The sequence below is a fragment of the Carya illinoinensis genome, chromosome 3 (assembly GCF_018687715.1).
Source record: "Carya illinoinensis cultivar Pawnee chromosome 3, C.illinoinensisPawnee_v1, whole genome shotgun sequence".
NCBI lineage: Eukaryota > Viridiplantae > Streptophyta > Magnoliopsida > Fagales > Juglandaceae > Carya > Carya illinoinensis.
Genome location: NC_056754.1, coordinates 35,770,376 through 35,796,184, shown reverse-complemented (window position 1 = coordinate 35,796,184; position 25,809 = coordinate 35,770,376). Strand labels below are relative to the sequence as shown.

The 25,809-nt window shown below is 38.5% G+C and overlaps 1 protein-coding gene and 1 pseudogene across 1 annotated transcript; one reads left to right on the top strand and one right to left on the bottom strand.

Annotated features, from left to right (window-relative positions):
• The first annotated feature begins 630 nt into the window (after positions 1-630).
• On the top strand, positions 631-12,156 carry LOC122304751 (annotated as a pseudogene).
• Positions 12,157-13,716: 1,560 nt separating this feature from the next.
• On the bottom strand, positions 13,717-23,223 carry LOC122304143 (conserved oligomeric Golgi complex subunit 5). The gene is made up of 3 exons (XM_043116232.1): positions 22,081-23,223; positions 16,236-16,709; positions 13,717-14,952 (listed from the first exon to the last, which is right to left on the bottom strand). Exons 1-3 carry the CDS (start codon positions 23,152-23,154, stop codon positions 14,014-14,016), a joined length of 2,487 nt encoding a protein of 828 aa, XP_042972166.1. The 5' UTR covers positions 23,155-23,223; the 3' UTR covers positions 13,717-14,013.
• Between the last annotated feature and the right edge of the window lie 2,586 nt (positions 23,224-25,809).

Here is a 25,809-nt window from a genome sequence, read left to right as displayed (position 1 = left end):
AAAGAACTTGAGTGGGAAAACTAGAGGTAAAAGGCAAGAGAGTGTGAGATTATTATCGAAAAAAAAAAAAAGCCAATTCAGAGTGAAAAACACGAGTGGAGTGCCATCATTTGAGTGTAAACACGTAAGGGAGCGTGTGAGGTCCTTTTTTTTCTGCTAACATTTTCTTTTAGCTGCACATTACAATGTCTCACCGCAGTGGCTCATCACCCAAGGGGATAGCAGATAACTCATTTGTGTTACAAGCCATGCAACAACAGTTTGAGCGGATGAACATGCTATTGGGACAAATGGAGGATAGGATGAATGAATCAACAACAAGCAGAGATTAGAAATTTGCAAGGTGGGAGACATCGGAGGCGACGTGAGCCTAGGGTTGAAAATGCATATGAGAATGAAGGAGATGATGAGGATGAGGAAGACCTAACATCTGAAATTGGGTTGGGTAGACATAGAGGAGTTAGGCGTGAAAGAGGATTTGAGGGGAACCTAGGGGGTCGGGATGGTGTCGATAGAGACTTGGGGAGCATCAAAATGACAATACCATCTTTTCAAGGTAGAACTGACCCAGAGGTTTATCTAGAGTGGGAGAAAAAAATAGATTTGGTATTTGATTGTCATAATTACTCTGAGGAGAAGAAAGTAAAGTTGGCAGTAATTGAATTCACTGATTATGCTATTATTTGGTGGGATCAATTAGTGACCACTAGGAGAAGGAATCATGAGAGGCCTATAGAGACATGGGGAGAGTTGAAAGCTCTCATGAGGCGGAGATTTGTACCTAGTCACTACTATAGGGACCTTTATCAAAAGCTCCAAAATCTTACACAGGGGTCTAGGAGTGTGGAGGATTACCATAAGGATATGGAGGTGGCTATGATTCGGGCTAATGTAGAGGAGGACCGGGAGGCCACCATGGCTAGATTTTTGAGTGGTTTGAATAGAGATATAGCCAATGTAGTTGAATTGCAACATTATGTGGAGATAGAGGACATGGTGCACATGGCTATGAAGGTGGAGAGGCAATTAAAGAGAAAAGGGACAGCAAGGTACACTTCGGTTCCTAGCACTACTTGGAAATCAAAGTGGGATAGGAATGATCCTACTGAAGCAAAGAGAAAGATCGAACCACCTAAGGGCAAAGATGAGGGACCTAGCAGCAAAGCCAAGGTAGAATCTCAACCTTCAAGGAATAGAGATATTAAATGTTTTAAGTGTTTGGGTTCAGGGCACATTGCTTCTCAATGTCCAAATAGGCGAGTGATGATTATGCGTGACAATGGGGAGGTGATGACTGAGAGTGAGGATGATCGTGATGGAGTGCCCGAGTTAGTTGATGCTAGTGATGACGAAGGAGTGATATATGCTGTGAGTGAGTCTCTTGTTGCTAGGCGTGCTCTCAACACACACATTAAGGTGGATGATGCCGAGCAACAGAGAGAGAACATTTTCCATACTAGATGTCACGTCAACAGCAAAGTATGTAGTATGATTATTGATGGAGGGAGTTGTACTAATGTGGCTAGCACTACTTTGGTTGAGAAATTGAATTTACCAACCTTAAAACACTCTAGACCATACAAATTGCAGTGGTTGAATGATTGTGGGAAGTTAGGGTGGATAGACAAGTGTTAGTTCCTTTTTCAATTGGAAGGTATCAGGATGAGGTGCTTTGTGATGTTGTGCCTATGCATGCTGGCCATATTTTGTTGGGGAGGCCGTGGCAATATGATAGGAGGGTGACACATGATGGGTTCAAAAACATGTACAGCTTTGTAAAGGAGGGTAAAACAATCAAGCTTGCTCCTTTAACTCCAAGCCAGGTCTATGAAGACCAATTGAAACTGAAAAGTGAGGTTGCTCAGAAAAGAAAGAGTGAAAATGCGAGTGATCAAAAAAGAAAGAGTGAAAATGAGAGTGATCAAAAAAGAATGAGTGAAAAAGAGATTGAGCAGAAAAGAAAGAGTGATAGTGAAAATGAGTACAACAAAAAGAGTGAAAAAGAAAGTAGAGATGAGGCTGAGAGTAGAGAAAAAAGAGTAGAGCCACGAGAGAAAAAAGAAAGAGAGTCTGCAGAGAGAAAAGGAAAGACAAAAGTGAGTTTCTATGCCAGAGAGAGTGAGGTTAAGAGGGCTTTCTTCGCAGATCGCCCTATGATTTTTCTTGTCTATAAAGAGTCTTATCTTACTCTTGATGACACTCACCAGTCTCTTCCTAGTTTGGCTATTTCCTTGTTGCAGGAGTTTGATGATGTATTCCCAGAGGAGATGCCTAATGAGTTGCCACCCATTAGAGGCATTGAGCATCAGATTGATTTTGTACCTGGAGCTGCTATTCCAAACCGACCAGCCTATAGGAGTAATCCAGAGGAGACAAAGGAACTTCAGAGGCAAGTTGAGGACTTGATGAGCAAGGGGTACGTGAGGGAGAGCATGAGCCCATGTGCAGTACCAGTGCTATTAGTGCCAAAGAAGGATGGGACGTGGAGAATGTGTGTTGATTGCAGGGCGGTCAACAATATTACGGTAAAGTATCGGCATCCCATTCCTAGATTAGATGATATGCTTGATGAATTGCATGGCTCTTGTATTTTTAGTAAAATTGATCTTAAAAGTGGGTACCATCAAATTAGAATGAAAGAGGGTGATGAATGGAAAACTGCTTTTAAGACAAAGTATGGCCTTTATGAATGGTTGGTTATGCCATTTGGACTTACAAATGCGCCCAGTACTTTCATGAGATTGATGAACCATGTCCTACGTGCATTCATTGGCAAGTTTGTGGTTGTGTATTTTGATGATATCCTAGTGTATAGCAAGGACTTAAATGAGCATATTGAGCATTTGAGATATGTGTTTGATGTGTTGAGATGTGAAAAGTTGTATGCTAATTTCAAGAAATGTACCTTTTGCATGGAAAGAGTTGTTTTTCTTGGATATGTTGTTAGTACAAAGGGTATTGAGGTGGATGAAGAGAAAGTCAAGGCCATCAAGGAGTGGCCAACGCCAAAGAGTATCACTGAGGTAATAAGCTTTCATGGTTTAGCTAGCTTTTATCGGCGTTTTGTTAAAGATTTTAGCACCATTGCTGCACCACTCACTGAAGTCATTAAAAAGAATGTTGGGTTTCATTGGGGAGCTACTCAAGAGAATGCTTTTGCCACCATTAAAGAAAGGTTGTGCTCTGCACCTGTGCTAGCATTACCTGATTTTAACAAAGCTTTTGAGATTGAATGTGATGCCTCAGGTATAGGGATTGGAGCTGTTTTGATGCAGGATAGGCGGCCCATAGCTTTCTTCAGTGAAAAGTTAAGTGGGGCCTCACTCAAGTACCCTACTTATGACAAAGAGCTTTATGCTCTTATTCGTGCATTGGAGACTTGGCAGCACTACCTATGGCCTAGGGAATTTGTGATCCACACCGATCATGAATCATTAAAGCATCTCAAGGGTCAAGGTAAGTTGAATAAAAGGCATGCTCGTTGGATGGAATACATTGAGACATTTCCATATGTCATCTGTTACAAGCAAGGTAAGGAGAACATTGTTGCTGATGCTTTATCTCGAAGGTATGTACTTCTTACTTCTATGAGTGCTAAGATGCTTGGGTTTGAATACGTAAAAGACCTATATGCCGATGACGCTGACTTCTCTAATGTGTACGTGGCATGTGATAAGGTGGCATTTGGTAAGTTTTACAAGCATGAGGGTTACTTGTTTAAAGAAAACAAACTTTGTGTGCCAGGTTGTTCCATGCGTGAATTACTAGTGCGTGAGGCACATGGTGGTGGATTAATGGGACACTTTGGTGTCAAGAAGACTTTGGATATTTTGCATGAACATTTCTTTTGGCCTAAGATGAAGAGAGATGTCACTCGCATTTGTGGCAGGTGCATTACATGTAGGAAGGCCAAATCTAAAGTGTTGCCACATGGGTTGTATACACCCTTACCCGTTCCTAGTGAACCATGGGTCGACATATCTATGGACTTTGTTTTGGGGCTACCTAGGACCAAAAGGGGTAGAGATTCTATTTTTGTGGTTGTGGATAGATTTAGTAAAATGGCACATTTCATTCCATGCCATAAAACAGATGATGCCACAAACATAGCTGACTTGTTTTTCAGGGAGATAGTGCGACTCCATGGTGTTCCCAGGAGTATTGTTTCTGATAGGGATGTTAAATTCCTTAGCTACTTTTGGAAGGTGTTGTGGGGGAAATTGGGTACCAAGCTCTTATTTTCCACTACTTGTCATCCGCAGACTGATGGTCAAACTAAAGTAGTTAATAGGACCTTAACTCAGCTTTTACGCACTGTTGTTCATAAGAATTTAAAAACTTGGGAGGATTGTTTGCCATTCATAGAGTTTGCATATAATAGGACCATGCATACTACTACTTCATATTCTCCTTTTGCAATTGTTTATGGATTCAATCCGCTTACCCCTTTAGATTTGATGCCTTTACCGGTTGATGGCAGGAGTAGCTTGGATGGACAAAAGAAGGCGGAGTTGGTGAAGTCACTCCATGAGAGGGTGCGGCTTCAAATTGCGCAAAAGAATGAAAGAGTTGCTTCCCAAGCCAATAAAGGGCGAAGGCGTGTCATCTTTGAACCTGGAGATTGGGTTTGGGTTCACATGCGCAAAGAAAGATTCCCAGCTCATCGGAGGACTAAGTTGCATCCTCGAGGAGATGGACCTTTCCAAATCCTTGAGAAAATTAATGACAATGCCTATAAAGTGGATCTCCCAGGTGAGTATAATGTGTCTGCTACTTTCAATGTTTCTGATCTTTCTCCTTTTGACGTAGGTGAAGATTCGAGGTCGAATCCTTTTGAGGAGAGGGGGAATGATGGGAACCAAGGCAGGCCTACTCTTAAAGATCCTTTGCAAGTTCCAGATGGGCCAATTACAAGATCGAGAGCCAAGAAGATCAAGGAAGCAATGCAAGGATTAGTACAAACCACTTGGGAAGAAGCTAGCAAGAGCCCAACACTCAAGATGGGCTTGAAAGAAGAAAAACCAGCTTTGATCCACTTGATCCAAGCTGTGGAAGACTTGACTTAGAAATATGGCCTTTAGATATTAAGGCTTTCAATTTGTTTAAAGGATTTTTATTATTAGTTTTGAATAAGTGGGCTAGAGGATGCTTAACCCACATATGTCTTACTTATTTGAACTAGGGTTTAGAAGTACTGTAGCATGAAACTGTTCACGCTACAGTACACGCGGCTACTGTTCACCAAAGGGCATTTTTGAGAGAAAGGGTCTCAAATTTTAGTCTAGGGTTTTATCATGTTTTGGGGAGGGTATTTAAAGGATGTAATCAGCCATTTCAAGGCAGACATTATTTTATTTCGAATTTTAATTGTGAGTGAGTTTTCTCCTCTTGTTCTTAATTGAACTCTTGAACTTATCAAAGGTAAATCACAACCTTTGTGGCGTTCCTCCTCGTAATTTGGGTTCTTGAGACGGGATTTCAACGGGTCTAAATTTTGATATAATCTAGGTTCTTGAAACGAGTTCTCAACGGGTCTAAATTCTCCATCCATAGACTTGAGTTTGGCGTTCTTGGGTTTGTTTTTTCCAATATTGTTGTTGGGTCTCAAAGCGAGTCGATTGGGGTTCACATCAAAAGGCTAAGGTTGAGATGCTCACTAGGGAACTAGAGGTATTGAAGACTAAGGACTTAAAGCCAACACACGTGGCTAATCATGCAAAGTCTTTTGGACCATGTTTTGTGTGTGGCAGGGTAGATCACCTTGCCCAAGAGTGTCCCACATTTGCTGAGATGAGAGGGACGTATGAGGAACAATGTAATACCTTAGGTATGTACAAGAAGCCTTTTACACCTTTCTCTAATACCTATAATCCGGGGTGGCGTAATCACCTCAATTTTAGCTGGAAGTCTGAAAACTAGCCACTTGCACAACCCCCTAGATCATATCCTACACCATATCATGCACCTTCATCTTCTAGGAGCCCCTTAAAAGATACTTTGCATGCTTTTATTGACGCACAGAGTAAAACTAATCAAAAGTTTGAATCTTTGATTATGCAGGTTGTTGAAGAAAACAAAGTGATAAAGAATCATATATCCAAGATAATGAGCTCTTTGAGTGTGAATGAGCATGGCAAGTTTCCTTCTCAAGCTCAATCCGCACCTCAAGGTCATCATATGGCACAAAAAAATTTGAAAGAGGTCAATGCCATTATGACAAGAAGTGGTAAGTCCTTACACATCCAAACAACTAATAAACCAAAGGATGTTAAAGAGGAATAAAGCAATAATAGTACTGATTCCCCAAGGAAGCCGAGGTAATCAAGAGTCCAGTTAAGGTACTATTTTCTCAAGCTTTAAAATCTGGTATTCGAACTTTGGATCCTAGTAATGAAATCTTGGAGAACCTCAGGCAGGTAAAGATTAACTTTCCTCTTTTGCATGTTATTAAACAAGTTCCCACTTATGCAAAAGTTCTTAAAGATTTGTGTACAGTTAAGAGGAAGCACCATGTTAAGAAGACAGTATTTCTGACAGAGCAAGTTAGTACTCTAATTGAACAACGAATTCATCCTAAGTACAAGGATCCTGGTTGTCCAACCATTACATGTAATATTGGGAATCATGAGTTTGGGAAAACCTTGCTAGATCTAGGAGCCAGTGTTAATTTGATGCCTTATTCCATTTATTTGCAGCTTGGTTTGGATGAAATTAAGCCTACTTCTGTTGTGCTTCAGTTGGCTGATCGTTCAGTTAAGAAACCGAGAGGTATCAGTTGAGGATTTTTTGATCCAAATTGACAAGTTTTATTATCCTATTGATTTCTTAATTTTGGACACTCAATCAGTTGTTGAGTCTAACTCTAAAGTTCCTCTCATATTAGGTAGACCTTTCCTTGCTACGGCTAATGCACTTATAAATTGCAAGAATGAGTTGATGAAGTTATCTTTTGGAAACATGACCATGGAGGTCAACATTTTCCATATTGAGAAGCAGCCAACAGATGATGAGTGCCACCAAACGTATATGATTGATGCACTCATAGATAAGGGAGTTCACACAACTCATGATTTTGATCCCCTTGAATATCCCGTGTGAATTCTGAGTTTGATACTATTAGTGATTCATATGATGTTATTGATATTTGTGCTGTTTTTTATGAAACTCAAGATTATGGCACACTGGCTTGGCAACAGAAATTTGAGGAGTTGCCTAAGAAATGTGGAAAACAGATTCATGTAAGTATGAAAGCACCAAGAGTTAAATTGAAACATTTGCCTAAGTCTAAAGTCTATAAGGTTAAAATGAAAACGTTCCATGATAAAAATAATCTTAGGAAGAGGTTTGAACCTAATGACCAAATATACTTATATGATTTTGGATTTCACAAGCACCAAGGAAAACTTCGGTTTAGGTGGACTGACCCCTTTGTAGTGAAAAATGTTTTTGTAAATGGGATGGTAGAAATAGAAGATCCTAAGGATGGTCAGATTTTTAAAGTAAATGGTCAACGCCTTAAAGTATTAATTGATAGGCAAGTTCTAGAAGTGGAAGACATTCCACTTGTGGATCGAATCTATCAACTTTGACCACATCACCAAAGTATGTTTTTCTTTATTTATTTTGTTTTGCTTTGTTTATTTTTGTTTTCTCTTATTTTCTTTCTTTTTCCTTTTGTTTGCTGTTGTTTTCTATGTTTTTGATTGTAGGATAATTTCATTTCATCATTTAAGGTTACCATCTTTGGTGTTTAGCTAGTTACCATCGTCACTCATCAAGTGTATTATACCATTTTCAGTTACTCCCCATTCAATTTTGATTCTTAAACATTAAGGACAATGTTTCATTTAAGTTGGGGGGTGGTGGTGCAAATTCAGTATTTAAAATGCTTGTTGGAACTCTGTGGCATATTTTTATGTGTCAATTTTTTTTAATTTGCATCACACGTGCATCATTTTCACATGTGTACTCATTCTCATTCATAGCCATCTTCGTGAATTCACCAAACCCACCATAATTATTTTTGCTGAAGCATTCACAGAACCCTTAATGCACTTATCCAAGTTTTGTGGTAAGATGGTGGTTTGACACATGTAGCTAAAGAACTCTTTTGCTTAAGTATTTATGTGAGTTTGGAGAGGATTGAGAGCATACAAATGCAGTAAATTGTGATAAGCATTCATTGATCTGTTGAATTGGACAATTCTTTTGAGAATACCATTACATGGTTTGTGGTACGATGGTGGATATACTTGGGATATGACGAAGGTCAACTTAGGATTAACGTGTAAGCCTTTCAAGCTATCCTTTTCCATTATAGACCCCTAGTAGCCAACTTTGAACCAATAAACACATGTAGCCTTTTTTTTTTCATATGCCCATATCATCCATGCCTCTCCACATTGGAGTATAACCTATACACTGAATTTCTTACCCTTTTTACTACCAACTATATAGTAGGTGTTGAAATTTCATTCTGTTTCTTTTATTTTATCATTTTCAATTAAAAAAAAAAAGAAGAAGAAGAAGAAGTCGACAGAAAAAAAAAAAAAGAGAGAGAGAGAGAGAGAGAGAGAGAGAGAGAGAGAGAGAGAGAAGAGTACAAGTTGCATTCAATTGAGTGAGCTCTAAAAAAAAAAAGTTGGTAGAAATGGAAAGAATACAAAAGTGGCATGTGTTGGTCCATCAAATTATTAAAAAAAAAAAAAAGAAGAGGAAGAAGAAGGAAAAGCATTATTATTTGATGATCTGAAAAGTGGGAGAGTACATCAAGTGAGAAGTGTGGTCTATTGAGATATTTAATAAAATTTCCTTTGTATGTACTTGGAAGTTTTTGAATCCCTTTCATCCTTTTTCTTTTATATAGCCTCGAAATCAAGCCACATTACAACCTTTTGTGTTGACCATTCTAATCCTAAGTAAGCTGTTTGAAAAACTGGTGGAAGTCTCATTTGTTAGTATTCCTATCATAATATCAATATTTGCTTGTTGCTTGTACATAATTGCCTAATTTTCCATGAGTGTGTATACACTCATTGTCAACTCCATAAAGAGAGCCCTTACACGAAACACTATTATACCCGTGAGTTATGGAATTGAACCTTTTGCTTGAGACGTTCTTGATGTTGCATGTGTCAAGGTTAGTAGTAAGATGGTTATGGCTTGGAGAACACACACACACTCTATGGATTGCTATAGGTGGATTGATCTTGATGGGTTATTGGATTCCTTAGATTGTTTTGATATGTGAATCTGGAAAATGTAACTTGATGACCTTTATGTGTATTTTCTTTGGTCTCTTTCCTTGTTTTAACATGAAAATTGCTAGGCACTAGCAATGAGTAAGTTGGGGGGTGTGATGAGTATGCGAAAGTGTACTCTAAATACCCTACTATTGGACTAAAATGCTAAAATATGAATAGAAATCATAGGAATTAATGTGTATTCTTAAATTAAATTTCTATTTACGTTAGGATACTCCTAAGCAGTTTTTTTTATGTTTAATTTCAGATTTTATAAAAGAGCGATTCAAACCCAGTCAAATTCAAATGAGGACATTCATCGGGTTTGAGAGCAATTTGGAAGAAAAGAAAAAAAAAATCATAAAATGAAACAACAAGAAGTCCAAGTCCGAAATTCGCTAGGAGACAGTCTGGACATATTTTAGTCTTTTGAATGTATCTTTTTACTCATATATCTAATTGATGCAATTCTTAATGTATTGGAATACTATCTTAGAGGGCTATAACTTTGTCTCTAATAAGGATTTCCAAATTTGAACTTCTGAAGGGCGTATATAGCTGTCAAGATAAGTCCTAAAATTTAGGTGATTTTTTTATGCGGAAATTAAGAGGACAATAGAGTTTCTTTCCTACCCTATATAAGCATATTATTAGCACGAAATAGGGAGGAGGAGGAGGCCCAAGAGGCAGATCTGAAAAGAGAAGAAAATCACTTCTATGGCCATCGTTCGTTTCAGTTTTCTCTTGAGATTTTTGTTGTCCAGTATATTTATGGGTAACTAAATTCTCAAGTAGGGTTAGGGATGAACTTGCACATTAGATGGTATTTTTAATTTATTTATTTGATTTTCAATTACTAAAACTCTTTTGTTTTATCATTCTCAATTCATCGTTGATGTTTTCTTCTCCGAATAATCATAGAATTTATTCTGTTTATGGATTCAGTCATACTTTTTCTATTGAATGGATTAGTTCTTTGATTATGTTTGGATTAATTATTTATCTATATTGATTTAATTTTTTTTCTGCAATATCATTCCCTAAGTATATTGTCGTAATTGGATTTTCTCAATAGGGGTAGTAATTTACGTATTTTAAGAGTGGTAAATGTTTTTTCAAAGGGTTAAATTTGATTTAATTTTGGTTTTTAAATCTATACCTTCCGATTGAAAATTTCGTAAATTGAGTTCCTAATTGAGTTATCCAATAAATTAAGAATAATTAAAATACCAAATTTGTGCAAGGGATTCTCGACGCTCTACTGTTCGTCAAATTTGAGTACTTTTTCTGTTAATCACTTTAATTTACATTTAAAATTAATCTTTGTTCTCCATTACTTATTTAATATTTTTCTTTAGTTTCTTTGTTCCTCTTGCTATTCTTTTAATTTGTCTGTCTGTGGAATCGACACCCCAAAGCTATGCTACAACTACCGTGTTATTCTTTGGGCGTAATCAGTAGCTCTATAATGAAAGGTGAAGGCACAACAAATTGTATTGTCTGAACTTAGAAGTATGGCCAGACACCTCATGCAAAACCCCCTCATTCAAGGAAGGATTGAGGAGTTCGTATACTGTACGGGCATGCAAGCCATGCCCTGATCATCTGTCTATGTCATCCTGTAGTATGATAGACATGGACAAAAAGACTCCTATCCAAGTATATACGTGTCTGTTCAGCATTTACATGAAAATTTTTCATAGCATCTTCTATTATCACTTATTAGCAGTCTTGTCATAGCCACCTAACCTACCTATAGTTTCGATCTCAGGACCTTAGACTTTAGTGCAAGTGCAAAGCCTAACATTAAGCTTGAGGAGGAAGAGTCAATCCCGCCCAAGTCTTGATATGGAGACTAGGACTCGCCTTAGCACCAGTACCTGCCATGGCTTCCCTATGCCTTCTGTAGGATGTACAATATTAAGCCAATGCTTATTGTAATCAATCTACCACCTTATGGCAAGTAACCTTTTGTATTCTAGAAGATGTAATGTTCTGAAGTTAATGTAGGGCGAGAAGCCCCTTTTTCATAAGGTATAGTATTATGGTACTCAATTGTCAACGTTGTCACCACAATGTTCTCTGTTTCAATTCCGTTGCAATTTCATAAGTTAAATATCTTACACGTGTAATTTCCACTAGATAAATATACACCAAATTTTTTTCTTGGGTGTTGACTGATCCACTAGCATCCTTGACACTATCAAACCTCACCTAGTCTTTCACAAGGAACGAGGTGCCACAATCTTACCCCTAATCTACCACTCTCACTTGCATGGCTCGAACTATGATCCCAACTAGGCCTACAACCCGGCTTGGTAAAGCTGGTTTTGTACCTGACCCGACTCGTAAAACATCATTTTAGGCGCTAGCCTGAGCTAACTCGACCGAACAAACTCAAACCAAGTTGAACCCGTATGACCCGACTTTAAAAATAAGGGCGTTTTCCATTCTGTCAAAAACAAAAATTTGTTTGTGAACCTGGGAGAGGAAGAGAGAGAAGTGGTCTTGGCAAAGGAGAAGATGCCGAGTTGAGAAGGTGAGGCTTAGATCCGGCTGAAGATAGACTAGATTTGTAGTAAAATACAGATCAGCGCTCTATATCCAGCAGGGGTTACCACAGGTGCAGCAGCTTGATGAGATGTCCGACGAGAAAACAGGTGGAGAGGAGCCGGAGGAGAAGTTCGCAGATCTAGGTGACGAGTCTTCATTGGTGGCGAGCGACGAGTTCAGTTGGTTCGGCTACATGGAGACTTCGTCTTCAACAGTGCTCAACGATGTGTTTTTCCCGATGAGGGAGAAGGATGAGTCGCTACGCCGATCTGGGGGAGCTGCTGGAGTGCTCCGTCGTCTTCCTCGGCATGGGACCACTACTCGAGATCTGCTGACACGTGTGTATCTGGACCCACCCTAAGACGTCCCCTCCCCCCAGTTTGTCAAATTGTTCGCGTTTCGTCCGCCACAAGACACCAATTCTTTTCTCTTTGTTACATTGTTTTTTGCATTTTCCTCTTTTGTTCTCTTCTCTGCATAGCAAACCCAAAACTTTTTTTCAGTATTTTCTATTTCATTGCTTTTCGTTTTTGTGAATTTTTTCTCTGCATATCGTTGGCATCCATGATGCCAGAAGGATGTGAAGTTGGTCGCCGGAGTGTTGAGGTTGAGTTATTTAGTCGGACGAGTTGACACCAATTTTACAAACCCGTTATTTAGTCGGTTGGAGACCCGTTCAAGTAATAACCCGATAAAATCTGGGTCAGTTCGGATCATCACTCCTAATCCCAACCCTAACTTTGCCTTGGGCACAACAACATTTAACCGCAAGTCCTCCGACTACTAACACCGTAGCTCATACTATACATTATCCCACATCCTCCTTACCATGTTCTTACCAAAGTAAAAGACATTTAAGTTTCTAGTTCCCTACTAGGCTACTACATCCTCCTTTCACAACGGCTACAACTGCTAGAGGTTCTTCGATCACCACTGCATCCTGCATAAGCGGCAATCCACAATAAATAGAGCTATGCCAAACACAACTATTTTTGTGTTTCCAATAAAATGTCTAGATTTCGTTACTACACTTGTAAATCACATCTTATTATTAGATTGTAATGATCCAAGGCTTACACGTCATACTCAAAAAACTAGTCAATGTCATAATTAGAATCCCTTTGAATCATTATATAATGCAAGAACTCCTTCCAACAATGTGAAATTCGTTCACCACATTTCTCTACACAATCTAGGGTATTACATTGCTGACTAGAAAAGAAACACTGCAAATCCTTTTACCAAGTCATTATCTAAAAAGAAAACAATTTTTTTCGTAGGAAAAACTTCTCCCCCCCATCTTGTAATTTCTCAAGCTTCTTTCGCATTGCTGAACTTCATAAACCGGGCAGCAGTAACATGCATATATCTTAAGTACTGTCTATGCAATGTGGCAAAGGCAATAGTCGCATGCGAGCAAGGGAAATCTAACTGATATTATATTCATAATGTCCCAAAGAAGAATTTTATTTTTATTTTTATTTTTCATTTTCAATCTTTCCAAATTTCATATAACACGACAATTACATTTGAAGGTGCATTTAAATGCTAAGATAATCTCAAATGATATAAGTGAATCTGTAAATAGTAATATTTTGTAAATCCCATTTAAATGTATTGAATATAAATAACTTGAAATATGCTTAAAATATATGAAATAGATTAAGATGAAATTTAACCTTTTTATGAGAAATTGAAAAAGTAGTTAGTAACATCAATGATTAGTTTGGTATGAGTTAACCTTACTCCAACATCCAAATTCAGCTTAAATGTGCCTTGAAGTTGTCAAAAGTCGTCCAATAATGAAAGAATTTGTAGTTAAATAGACAAAAAAAAGTTAGTAAGTATTTTCATATTTTACACACAATTAGGAAGCATTTTAACTGCAACTGAAATAGTAACGAAAAGGGGAAACAAAGGATACAACACCAAACTTGAAAATATTTTCAGAAGTTGGCGTGGCCATTCTGCAGATTTGATCTGCCATTTATGAACCTATTGAAAATAAAATAAAATAAGCAATTAAGAAAGGAAAATAAATTCTGGGCTCCACTCCGCTGCAAAAAGAATCTAAATACGAAAAAGATGTAAGCCAAAAGCTTGTGTAGCTCAAATATGATCTTGAGTGAAATACCACTCCCCATCCGCAGCATCTACCTAGAAGAACAAACCTCACTAAACACCATCCGGATTGAAATGATTAAATGCAAGCTAGAAATCAAGGTTTCTTGGATGCAGGAGTATTTTTTGTCAAAGAAGATCCTAATCGAAGCATAAGGGGATATAAAGGGCTAAATTCCTTGTCTCCTCTGGCCCTAACATTTGCAGCATAATCATCCAGGGTTGCTTTGATACCTTTCCAGATCTGATCCTCCCCTTGAGAATCTAACCACAAAGAATACTGCAGAGGTGTAAGTTTGTTTCTTTGCAGTGGTGACTGCAATTCTTCAGGCCCTCTGGAGTAAAGATGGTGAAGAATGACACTCAATGGCAAATCTTGAAGAAGAGGAGAATCTCCCAGTTGAGATATTTCCAAGAAAATAAGAGGTCGGAATGCTCGCAGGGCTCGGTATGGTGCACCAAGCTGTTCTACTGGGAACAAATTCTGACCCACAGCTAACTCCAGCTCGGCCATGTCCCTAGCCATCCTAAGCTTGCCAGATTCTGAAAGGGGTCTGACAAGAGAAGCATGCCTGATAAAGAATATTAGAACCCTTGAAGCCATATTCCTAACAAGCCTAGTGCATATGTTTTCTGTCCCTCCAGTGGTAGCATTCGTTGAAGGCAGCAGCCTAGATAGGAACGCATTACGGAAATGAAGAATGCACTTCTGTAACTCCTCCATGTAAGGTGAAGTGTTGTTGTCCATCGCAGCATCCAGGCCAAGCACACCAAAGTTCTGGTCATGAATTTGTAAGATACAAGACTCGAGACGCTCAAGCATTGCTTGGAATAATGATGTCACAGAGTCACACGCAACACCATATATTGCACCTAAAGAGGGAGACAATACATCTGCAGCAATGCTGGGCAATCCTGTAATCATTGAGGATATCCGTGTATGAATATCTTGTAGATGCTGACACAACGTAAAGTTCTTGAGCTGGGCTGCAGTTGCTGGACCGCTCACTTGACGTGCTTCAGGACCTGTGGATATCTGTAAGAGGAAAACTAAATTCAGACCTTATTCCACTCGACTCAAAATAAAATAAAGGTTGGGATTCCACCATGTGTGGGTTTCAATTCCCGTAATTTGCAAATGAGCTCCATATTACCAATTGTAGAAAGAATATATAAGGGAAAAGAAAATTACTAGAAATGAACATGATTCTAATTAAAGAGAGTGCATGCCACATCACATCCTTGATCTTTTGATTTGACAGAGAGATCGATACAAGTTTCATTGCTTTTTAAATAAATACCAGTAAGATGAATAAAAATTAATACGAAAACTAAAGAACACTAGTTCCACTCAGGTTGTGGTGACTAATCCCACTGGTTGCACACAATGAAAACTTTAAAGGAAGTTGGAATGAATTTATTGCAAATTTCAAGAAACATAGAGTAATACAAGAAAACAAAAACTGCGGGATGTTTTGCAAATGAGTAAAAACTCAGTTACTACTCTGCATCTAACCCTAAAAGAATACCTCTGCCAATCTGGAAAACATAAATAAACAGTGAAACATATAACCCTAGGGATTGGCTAAGTGGTAAGGGCCTTGGTCTTGGCAGGTATACTCAACTAGATCTATGGTTTGAACCACTCCCCTAGATCGTTTGAACCCATGGGTGTAAACAATCTCTAGGGGCTCCATCCCATTGATGAAAAACCAATGATTGTGTCTGGGATTTAATGGATAAAAGGCATGTTGCATCTGCACGGTCACAAAGTTTCCCCGCCATAAAAAAAATGAAACATAAATATGGCAGCATGCACCACCAATCCTTGTTGATAGGTGCATTATTTTAGTATGTGCCTTTCTTGACAAGTAATAGAAATTATTATTACCCATAAGACAATTTAATTCAGAAGGAATGCACAAAAGAAAGTCCCATAAAGAATTCTCATACAGCCAGTTAATTTGAAAAGATAATTAGAAGAAAAGCACTCTATGAAGAGCACACCTCCTGTCAAATGGCCCTCCCAAAAAAATTATTTATGGTATAAAACCATATGTTCCACCTCTGTCAAAAGTCCACCTATTTTTTTTTCGAAATAGTCCATGAAAGGCATAATGGAATAGCCACCAAACAATGATACAATTGTATCGACCAAACAATCCTTTTTCCAACACTCAAAAACCTCAAATATTTCAGCAGGCAAACTGAATGAATTCTTCTCAGGTGAAACTGAAATATTACGGAACTCAGATATTGAAAAGAAATCCACATCTGTTAGTATTGTCTGTTTTTTTGCAAATAAACAAAAGAAATTACCTGGTACTCAGCTCGTTCTGCAAGCAGGGTCAAAACCTTGCCAATTTCACGCAAAACAAGAAGAGTCAAACGGCCATCCAACTGGACAGCTTCAATCTCTTCTTGAATGCGTAATATAATCCTTGAGATATGTTCTTTGGAAGGAACACTTCCACGGCTAGACACAGGAAATATGGTATTCACAAGATCTGACAGGCGACTCAAGCAAAGAGCCAAAAATGCTGTCTGGAATATTTCAACAGCTGCAATCATTTGATCTTTGCCTTCTGAACTGACAGCTGGTAAAACCCCTTTCACATCTGTATCGCGCGAAATTCTTTCAAGCAGATTCTCTATTGTGGAAAAGAGTTTGGGATACCCCATAGTAAATATCTCTTTAACAAAACTTGATGCGGTGAAAGCAGACTTCATTTGGCTTGTAAAAGCCTTTACAAGAGCCTCCCAGACCCGATCTGTTAACATGGAATCACCTTCCTAAGCAAGCAACAGCTGAATGTAAGCATAATAAATCAAAATGAATGGTCATAGAATAGTAGAAATCTAATAGAAAATAAATGAGGCACACACATTCACATTATTAAGGCAGATTACATTTCTTATGGAAGATGCTACTGCATGTCAAAAGGAACAGAAATACAAGCATGCACGAGATTATATGACATTTCAGAAACAAAAACTCAATATAAATGTTGACTACATTAAGCTACTCACAAAAGTAAAACCACCGGAAGCCCCTAAAAACCAACACTAATCAAATAGTTCTAGCATCAGGACCAATCCACATAAAACCATGCCCACAAACCAGAACTTCCAGGTATAACCACCAGCTTAGGCACCATTGACTGCATGCATTTCCTATTACTTGTACATATCTTATTCATCTTGTCTTTCACTTACATAGTGGCCATCATAACATTTGTGCATTGGTCCAATTGTCGTTGACCATACATAACATATCATCGCATAGGATGAACCACGCTTAGGTTTGTGGCACCGTCTAACGTATCATAATATGTAGTGAAACACGCTTGGGTCTGTGTCATCACATAACATGTAGTGAAACACGCTTAAGTCCGTGTCTTCACATAACATAAGGTAAACCACGCTTGAGTCTATGGCACCGTCCAATGTCTCATAACATATAGTGAAACATGCTTGGGTCCATGTCACCTCATAACATATTAGCTTACATGTGGTGGACCATGCTTGAGTCCGTAGCTTGCATATCCACCCATAACTTGAGGCCAATCTTATAGCTTACTTGTCATTCATGTGCTTTCTAATTAACTTTCATAATGCATGTGAACATGTTTGACTTCATGAAATTACATGGCATGACAGACTCTTGTGCATGTCATAACATTAAACATGGCATACGTGTACACAAAATAGCATAGCATAGGCATGGCATAACATGATCTAAACAGCACATGAACATTACATGGCATACATGTGATTTTCATAACATCTCATCCATCTAACAACAATCCATATTACCATAGCATGCCTAGTCTTATTGACAAGCATATCATCGAAATTCATCGAGGTTCGTAAAAGGGGCTAACCTTGAATTGCCTCGTAGCGTAGCATAGGTAAACATCACATTTTTATGCAAAACTGAATATTTACAGCACACATAAAGGTATGATCATACTACTTACCTCTTAGCGCAGCTTCCACAACCTAAAGTCCTAGCTCGTGACCTATACCACTAATTGTCCCTAACGTGTCGTAGCATTACTTAAAAGTCATACCATAGAGATAATTCAATAAATATTCTGCTGTACTAAGATTAATAGGTAGTAATGTTATTTAAAACCCATAACATATTCCTTGGTTTTGTATTTAAAGTATAACATAATAATTTTATTAAAATCTGATTAAATAGACAATGGAAACATTAACTTAAAAATAGACTCATTAGCATACTTTAAATATACTTTAAATCCCTTGGGTATTTTCTGTAAAAATTAAGTTAATGGGCTCATATTTATTCAAATTAAACTTTGGCCCAACTTAAATTTCGGCCCAGCCCCAATAAAGGAAAACAACCTGCTTAAAATCACTAAAAGAGTTTCTGCCAAATACAACCAGCCCAGCCCAACACAAATCACAGCCAACAAGACTCAGCCTAACTAAAAGGGCATTTTGGGACATTCTCATAGACAAGCAGGGTCTTCTCAGGTAGGTTGGAAAATATTCCAATTGAAGAGGACACACAAGGAAAAAGGGCAGCAATGTAAATTTCTAATCACCAAATTCTGAAGTCTGAACATGTATACTTTACAGAGGCTACAAGATATTTTGCTTATAAGGATTACCATCAAAAGTTAACAATTGAAAAATACTCATTAGCATACTTTAAATATACTTTAAATCCCTTGGGTATTTTCTGTAAAAATTAAGTTAATGGGCTCATATTTATTCAAATTAAACTTTGGCCCAACTTAAATTTCGGCCCAGCCCCAATAAACGAAAACAACCTGCTTAAAATCACTAAAAGAGTTTCTGCCAAATACAACCAGCCCAGCCCAACACAAATCACAGCCAACAAGACTCAGCCTAACTAAAAGGGCATTTTGGGACATTCTCATAGACAAGCAGGGGCTTCTCAGGTAGGTTGGAAAATATTCCAATTGAAGAGGACACACAAGGAAAAAGGGCAGCAATGTAAATTTCTAATCACCAAATTCTGAAGTCTGAACATGTATACTTTACAGAGGCTACAAGATATTTTGCTTATAAGGATTACCATCAAAAGTTAACAATTGATAGTGGGCTGTGAATTGCCACGTGCATGGGTTGATGGGTCTTTTTGAAATACTTTAAATCACTAGGCAAAAGCCAAAAGCAAATAGCAAGCTAAGAGGATTTAACCCGTGAAATACAAAGTGTTCATTTGAGAGGAAGGCCATGCAACGGACTCAATGACAGAGAAGAAAGGCGTGGCGACGGTGGATCTGATTGGCAGGAGTGACTAGTGGCACAAGCTGGGGAGAGAGAGAGAGACAAAGAGAGAGCAAGTTTAACATAGAGCCTTTTAATTTACAGTGGAGAGAGAGAACAAGATGGGGTTTAAGGGGTCGACGCACGTTGTGAGTGGAGGGAAGACTTACTGGTGGCGTCTTTTGTAGTAGTTTCCAGTGAGGAGAGGACCTTGGTTTGCTAAGAGACAGGCTACGGCGACTCTACTGTGTAGAAAAATTAGAATTTACGTCAAGAAGGTTTCTAGCTGCAAAGATGTTGCTGGTTGATGGAGGAATATCGTCACTTCGATAAAGTGGAAAATAGAGGATTTAATGGGAGGGCTTTCGACATGAGAGCTGGTTTCCAATTAGGAAACTATTCAAACTGGAAAATCAAATGGGAGGAATATATGGGCGTGAATAGAAGAAAATCCCAATCAAAAGTAAGGGTGCTACCCGCATGTGCGGGGGGGCAGGGTCACCCCTTCCCTGTACCCCACCCCCGCACCCTGCCCCAGTGCTGGGGGACGGGGGTGAACATTCCATCCGCCCTGCCCCCCACCCACTTCAAGGACACTGATGTCCCATTAGACCTAAAAATCATTTTTAGGCCAAAACAAAATTTTTAGACTCAAATTATTATACAATTAAACTATTAAGTTCTACATTGCTCAAGTAAGGCCCAATTTGGTTCTTCAATTTATCTCAACTCATCTCATCTAATCATTACAACTTTCTCAAATTTCAACACAAAATATAATAAACAATTCAAATTTTTCAAAATCTAAATTAATAATAATATTAAAAAATAATATTATAACAATATTTTATTCAACTTTTAACTTTTATCTCAACTCAATTCAACATCCAAACGCAACCTAAGACTCTTGTATGGCCTTGGAGTTCTATATAAGATTGGCCTTGGAAGCCAATGTAATGCACACTCTTGTTCACAGGTCTAGCACTCTTGTGCATAGGTCTAACACTCTTGTGAACAAGTTTAACAACTTATAATATATATTTATATACACAATTTGTAAAATATAAATATATATTTATAAATGTAAAAATATAATTATATAAGTGGCCCTCTCCCCGCCCCCGCTAGAGAGCAAAATGTCGAATGTGTGGCTCCGCATCCGCATCTGGTGCACAGGGGTCCGCCCTGTCCATTATTATACATTGCTCAAGTAAACTATTAAGTTCTAGATTGCTCAAGTAAGGCCCAGTTTGGTTCTTTAATTTATCTCATCTAATCATTACAATTTTCTCAAATTCCAATACAAAATATATTAACAATTCAACTTTTTTAAATTCTAAATTAATAATAACATTAAAAAATAATATTATAATAATATTTTATTCAACTTTCAACTTTCATCTCAACTCAATTCAACATCCAAATGCAAACTAATACTCTTGTATGGCATTGGAGTTCTATATAAGGTTGGCCTTAGAGGCCAATGTAATGCACACTCTTGTTCACAGGTCTAACAATCTTGTGAACAAGTTTAACTAATTATAATATATATTTATATATACAATTTATAAAATATAAATATTTATATTTATGTAAAAATATAATTATATACGTGGCCCTCTCCCCGCCCCCGCTAGGGAGCCAAATGCTGGATGTGTGGCCCTGCATTTGCATCTGGTGCACAGGGGTCCGCACCGCCCATGCAGAAGTGGGGCAGACAGGGGCGGGGCCCCGCTACCCACCCCTAATCAAAATCACCAACTGAAAATAAAACAATCAAAATACTATAAATACTAAAACTAATAATTTAGTAATAACAACAATAATAATAACAATAAAAATAATCCTAAGCCCTAATTTAGGACCCGTATGTTACAGTTTAGTACCTTATAAGCCAGCTCTCTCTCGGTAATCTAACTCTCTCCCTCTCTCTATGTAAACACACACACTCTCTCTCTCTCAGCCAAACTCTCTCTCTCTCAATTAGTCTCTCTCTCCCTATCTCTTGCATTGCATGTCACAAGTAAGACAAATTACATGCACAAATTAAGAAATGGTACAGATTTTTATTGTGATAACCAATATGATAAGGATAAGAGTAGATGGTGAATGAGATCTCACACATTGCTTAGGAATGAGAAGTTCTTCTTTTTTATAAGGTTTCAATAAAACTCCAATTGTATTATTGACTAGTCTTTTTAGAATATAGTCCATGTGATTTGACTCTTTCATTGGGACATTACAAATCATATATGAGCTTATCCTAACCAGAAATATGGAACTTGAGCCATGTCACCTACAAAGGGAAGGCCTGACGAGAACAACAGGAATTTTAAGGGATAAAGATTGTAATATCCTATATGATAAGAATAAGAGTAGATGGTGAATGAAATCTCACATTACTTAGGAACGAAAAGTTTTTACTTTTGTAAGGTTCCAATAGGTTTCAATTGTATCATTAACTTGTCTTTTTAGAATATAGGTCATGTGGATTGAGCCTTTCATTGGGGCGTTACATGCTGCTACTCAGTATATTGATACTTTAATCATGTAAACTCCTTGTTTAGATCGATCCTTAAAACAAAAAATTTAGTGCAAAATCTGGATATGCTGGATTTGAAACTATTGTTAATGTTCTTAGTTGCAACAGTCCTGAAACTATAAGATCGGCTTTGATGCCATCGGAACTTCATATTTCAATCAAAAACCAAGGCCAGACCAGTGGATCTATCATGTAATTATAATTACAATTATAAATATATAAGCTAAAACATAAGAGGAACAAACGCGACTAAATACAAAATACTTATTCTCAGTTCCTTTCCGTTCTCTGGCATTACTCAGAATATAAGCAAATCCAGCATAACGCACCCACGAGAATTCACTATAAATCACTCACCTGAAGTATTTCATCGAGCAGCAAAACATGCGTAAACGGATCTCGTTTCTTAGACAACACCCTCTGCAAGTGCCAGACCGCTACAACAATGGAATGCAATTGGTCCATGCAACTCCCCATCCTCTGCCACAGTGCTTCCCTCGCCTTAGCCCCTCCGCCTATCTGCGGTGTCCCGCTGCCCCTCACCCCCCCTGGCCCAAATGCTCCACCCGAGCCCGCCGTTATCGCCTTCATATCCAAGGCCGTGCTGATATTCTTCAATACCATCCCCTTATACCTATTAATCAATTGTTCTACGGTGGTTCTCAACTCGCCCAAATTGAAGAAAACCTGCAAAACGGTCCCCACCTCGGCCTGATTCAAGCCGTCCATTCCTCTTTCTAATACCTTCATCGCTTCGGATCGGAGTTTATCTCCAGTTTCTTTGACGAATATGAGCTCCTCGTCAACGACGCGGATACCGGCAAGGTCATACTCGTGGCAAAGGGTTAAGATCTCGGAGTGGAGTTGAGCGGCCTTGGCGAGATCCAGCTTTTCTGGTTCATCCACGGAGGCGATGTTGCGGAGCTTTCGGGAGAGGCGGAGAGCGCGGAGGGAGTGATTGAGGAGGTGGGAGGCGGAGTGGAGATTGGAGAGCTGAAGGGTTTGGGCGTGGATCGAGCGGAGGGGATCGGAGAGGTCGGAGCGAGCCTTGCGGAGAGAGGAATGGAGGGAGGAGACAGAGGAGCGGAGGGTGGAGAGGGCGAGCTCGGCGTGGTGGAGGGAGGAGAGCTGGGAGAGGAGGTCGTCATGGCGGGAGAGGACCTCGTGGCGGAGCTGGGAGTCAAGCAGTCGTATGGAGGAGTGGAGCTTCTCGGCGGTAGAGGCGGGGGAGCCGGAGGAGAGGGCAGCGGATGAGAAAGAGGTAGTGGAGAAGGAAGGGGAGAGGAATGCAGAGAGGATGGGGTCGGAGGCGATGGAGTCTAGTGCTGTGGCAGCGGCGGCGGAGGGGGAGGAAGTGATAGGGTTGTTGAAGGTGGAGAGGCGTTGGAGAGGGGAAGAGGATCTTTGGAGCGGTGACGCCGGTGAGGCCATTTTTGAGTTAGCAAAATGGTTTTACAGGTTTCTTCCAGACTGGGGACAGAGATATATATATCTATATCTATATCTATATCAATAGATATATATAAAGTGCGGATCCGTTAAGTACAGTATCTTCGTCTATCAATTTTTTTTCCATTTCACCCCTTGGCTTTTACTATTTCTCGTTTTAATCCCTCCGTTTTCCTTTCGTTTGTTAGCACTTTTACGACGTTTTTAACCCGCTGTGTTTTCGTCTTTTTGGTGAAATGCGTCAGCTTTTATTTTGGTCTTCTCTCTTTCATCTCTTTCCATCTTGTGTTTCCTCCTCTCTTTCAACTCCGACCCCCTCTCTCTTCTGTTTCCTCTTCTCTCTCTCAACTCAGACCCTCTCTCTTCTATTTCCTCTCAACTCAGACCGCCACACCCTCACGGCTCACCGCCAGCGAAGCAAAACAACGGTGGTGTTCTATACATGATTTACATCCAAATCTACGTGTATGAAAGAAAAAATGCCTAGCCTTGCGAATAGTCTGTAGTTGCCGATGGTGAAGAGGACGAAGCAAACGGTACTGACTTTGGAATAATCAGTAACAAAAAGTCACAAATCAAACATGATCAAATCCCAAACACGATCTAGCTAAATCGACTAACGAACGCCCCTAAATAGAAAAGCAAAAACAGATCTCACCCCTCACTTTGAAGCTCAAACCCCTCCCCGCTACTCGATAAAATTTTATCCCAATAAAGAATCAAAATCGCACTCCACAAAGAATCAAAACCTTACATCCAGACGATAGGTTTTTGAGAAAAATCTGAACTCTAGAATAAAACTCTGCACAACAAAATACATAATTGTTCTTCCACAAAACTACCAAAATACAGAAAAAAAAAATATAGCATGCAGTACATGTAGGTCGAAGATGTGACGTTCCCAAATTCCGTTTGGGATCGGACGGACATTTGAAGCGTCGAGACATGCAATACAAGATTACCTGCCCCCGTTCATGATATATAAAGTGCAATATTCCTAACATGCATCTAACAATATGCAATATTCGCAGCGGATAAATTTTTTCTTTAGCAATACTAATCACCAAATTGAAAATATCTCAAATGCTTAAAACATATTTCATACATAAAAAACCATTGAACAACTAAGATCACAACACTAGTCCAAAATGGTTATGATCCAAAAAGTACTAGAGATGCAACTCAATCGTACAAGTAGTAATTTACGTTAATTACTATATTAACATTATGTCGCACCGTCGCTTAGTCAACTGTGTCTAGTTGATCAGCTCCTGATTCTCCTTCAGGTCCTGTAACAAGATCTACCATTCGGGGGGAATGGTAGTTGGGACTACCAAAGTGAGATTTGATTACAAATCTCAGTAAGTTAACAAAAAACTTCCACACAAGCTAATAATGCATGGATGACAGTAAAAACATAAATACATAATCAAATTCATAAGTAATTAAAGCATAACTTGGCGTACAACATAACGTAATTGACATAACTTAAATTGAAACATGAACTGAACTTGACTTGACATGAACTTGATCTGAAACTTGACTTAGCATGAACTTGCTTTGAAACTTGAATTTACATGAAAAATACATACTCCACAGTTGTTGTGGCCCCATGTATTCTACGTGTAAATACATACTCCGCAGTTGTTGTGGCCCCATGTATTCTACACAAACTTGACTTAACATGAAAAATACATACTCCACAGTTGTTGTGGCCCCATGTATTCTACACAAACTTGACTTAACATGAAAAATACATACTCCACAGTTGTTGTGGCCCCATGTATTCTACGTGTCACAATTGCTGTGTCTCACGTATTGTATGCGTCACAATTGTTGTGACCCCATACATAAGTAATCAAGATGAAACGTGACTGGAATACGAAATGACTGAAGTCCTGACGTAACATAACGTGACTTGAATATAACTTGAAATACATGACCAACTTGAGATAGAAACATTTCGTAACATGGCATAACATATAATAGACAACATATTTAACATGACATACTTGCAACAGTGAATATTACATGACTTGACATACATGTAATAGATGGCATACTTAGTATGACGTACTTGTAATGTACAGTAATACATAACAGAATATATTATGTAACAGATAAAAATTGATGACAGAATAAATTCTGTATAATAGACAATTACGTGATAACTTGGCATGACATGACATATATGATAACATACATACATACACTGTAGTTCTTTTACTTGGCACACATACATAATAGATTGCTAGTAAGTTAAAAGCTAACTTACCTCGATTTCCGCGTTTCTTATAAAACTTCAAGTGCGATCACGAGGAACTGTAATTAGTGATTCTAAAAGTTAAAACTAAATCACTAATAATTTGAAATATGGAAAATACTAACTTAAAGAGTAAAATTTTTATTTTACTCTCTACATGTGGGAAAATGACTGTTTTACGCATAACTTAAGGATTTTGCATACTAACTCCAAAAGGTTCCAAAATTTACATTCTTCATGTAAATTTTGTCCTAAACTTAAATATCAACTCAGAAAAATTTAAAACAAAACACAACTATGAAGAACACACTATGGCCGAAACATCTATAGGCCATTTCTCTTGATTTTTGTTGCAATTCTTTCTAACTTCAAAA

Excerpts from the sequence above, each read along its gene's own strand:
- LOC122304143 (XM_043116232.1), bottom strand. The coding sequence starts at position 23,154 with ATGGCCTCACCGGCGTCACCGCTCCAAAGATCCTCTTCCCCTCTCCAA. Across the intron at positions 16,710-22,080 it reads TGCTCGATGAAATACTTCAG|GAAGGTGATTCCATGTTAAC; the intron begins GTGAGTGATTTA and ends TTGCTTGCTTAG. Across the intron at positions 14,953-16,235 it reads CAGAACGAGCTGAGTACCAG|ATATCCACAGGTCCTGAAGC; the intron begins GTAATTTCTTTT and ends TTCCTCTTACAG.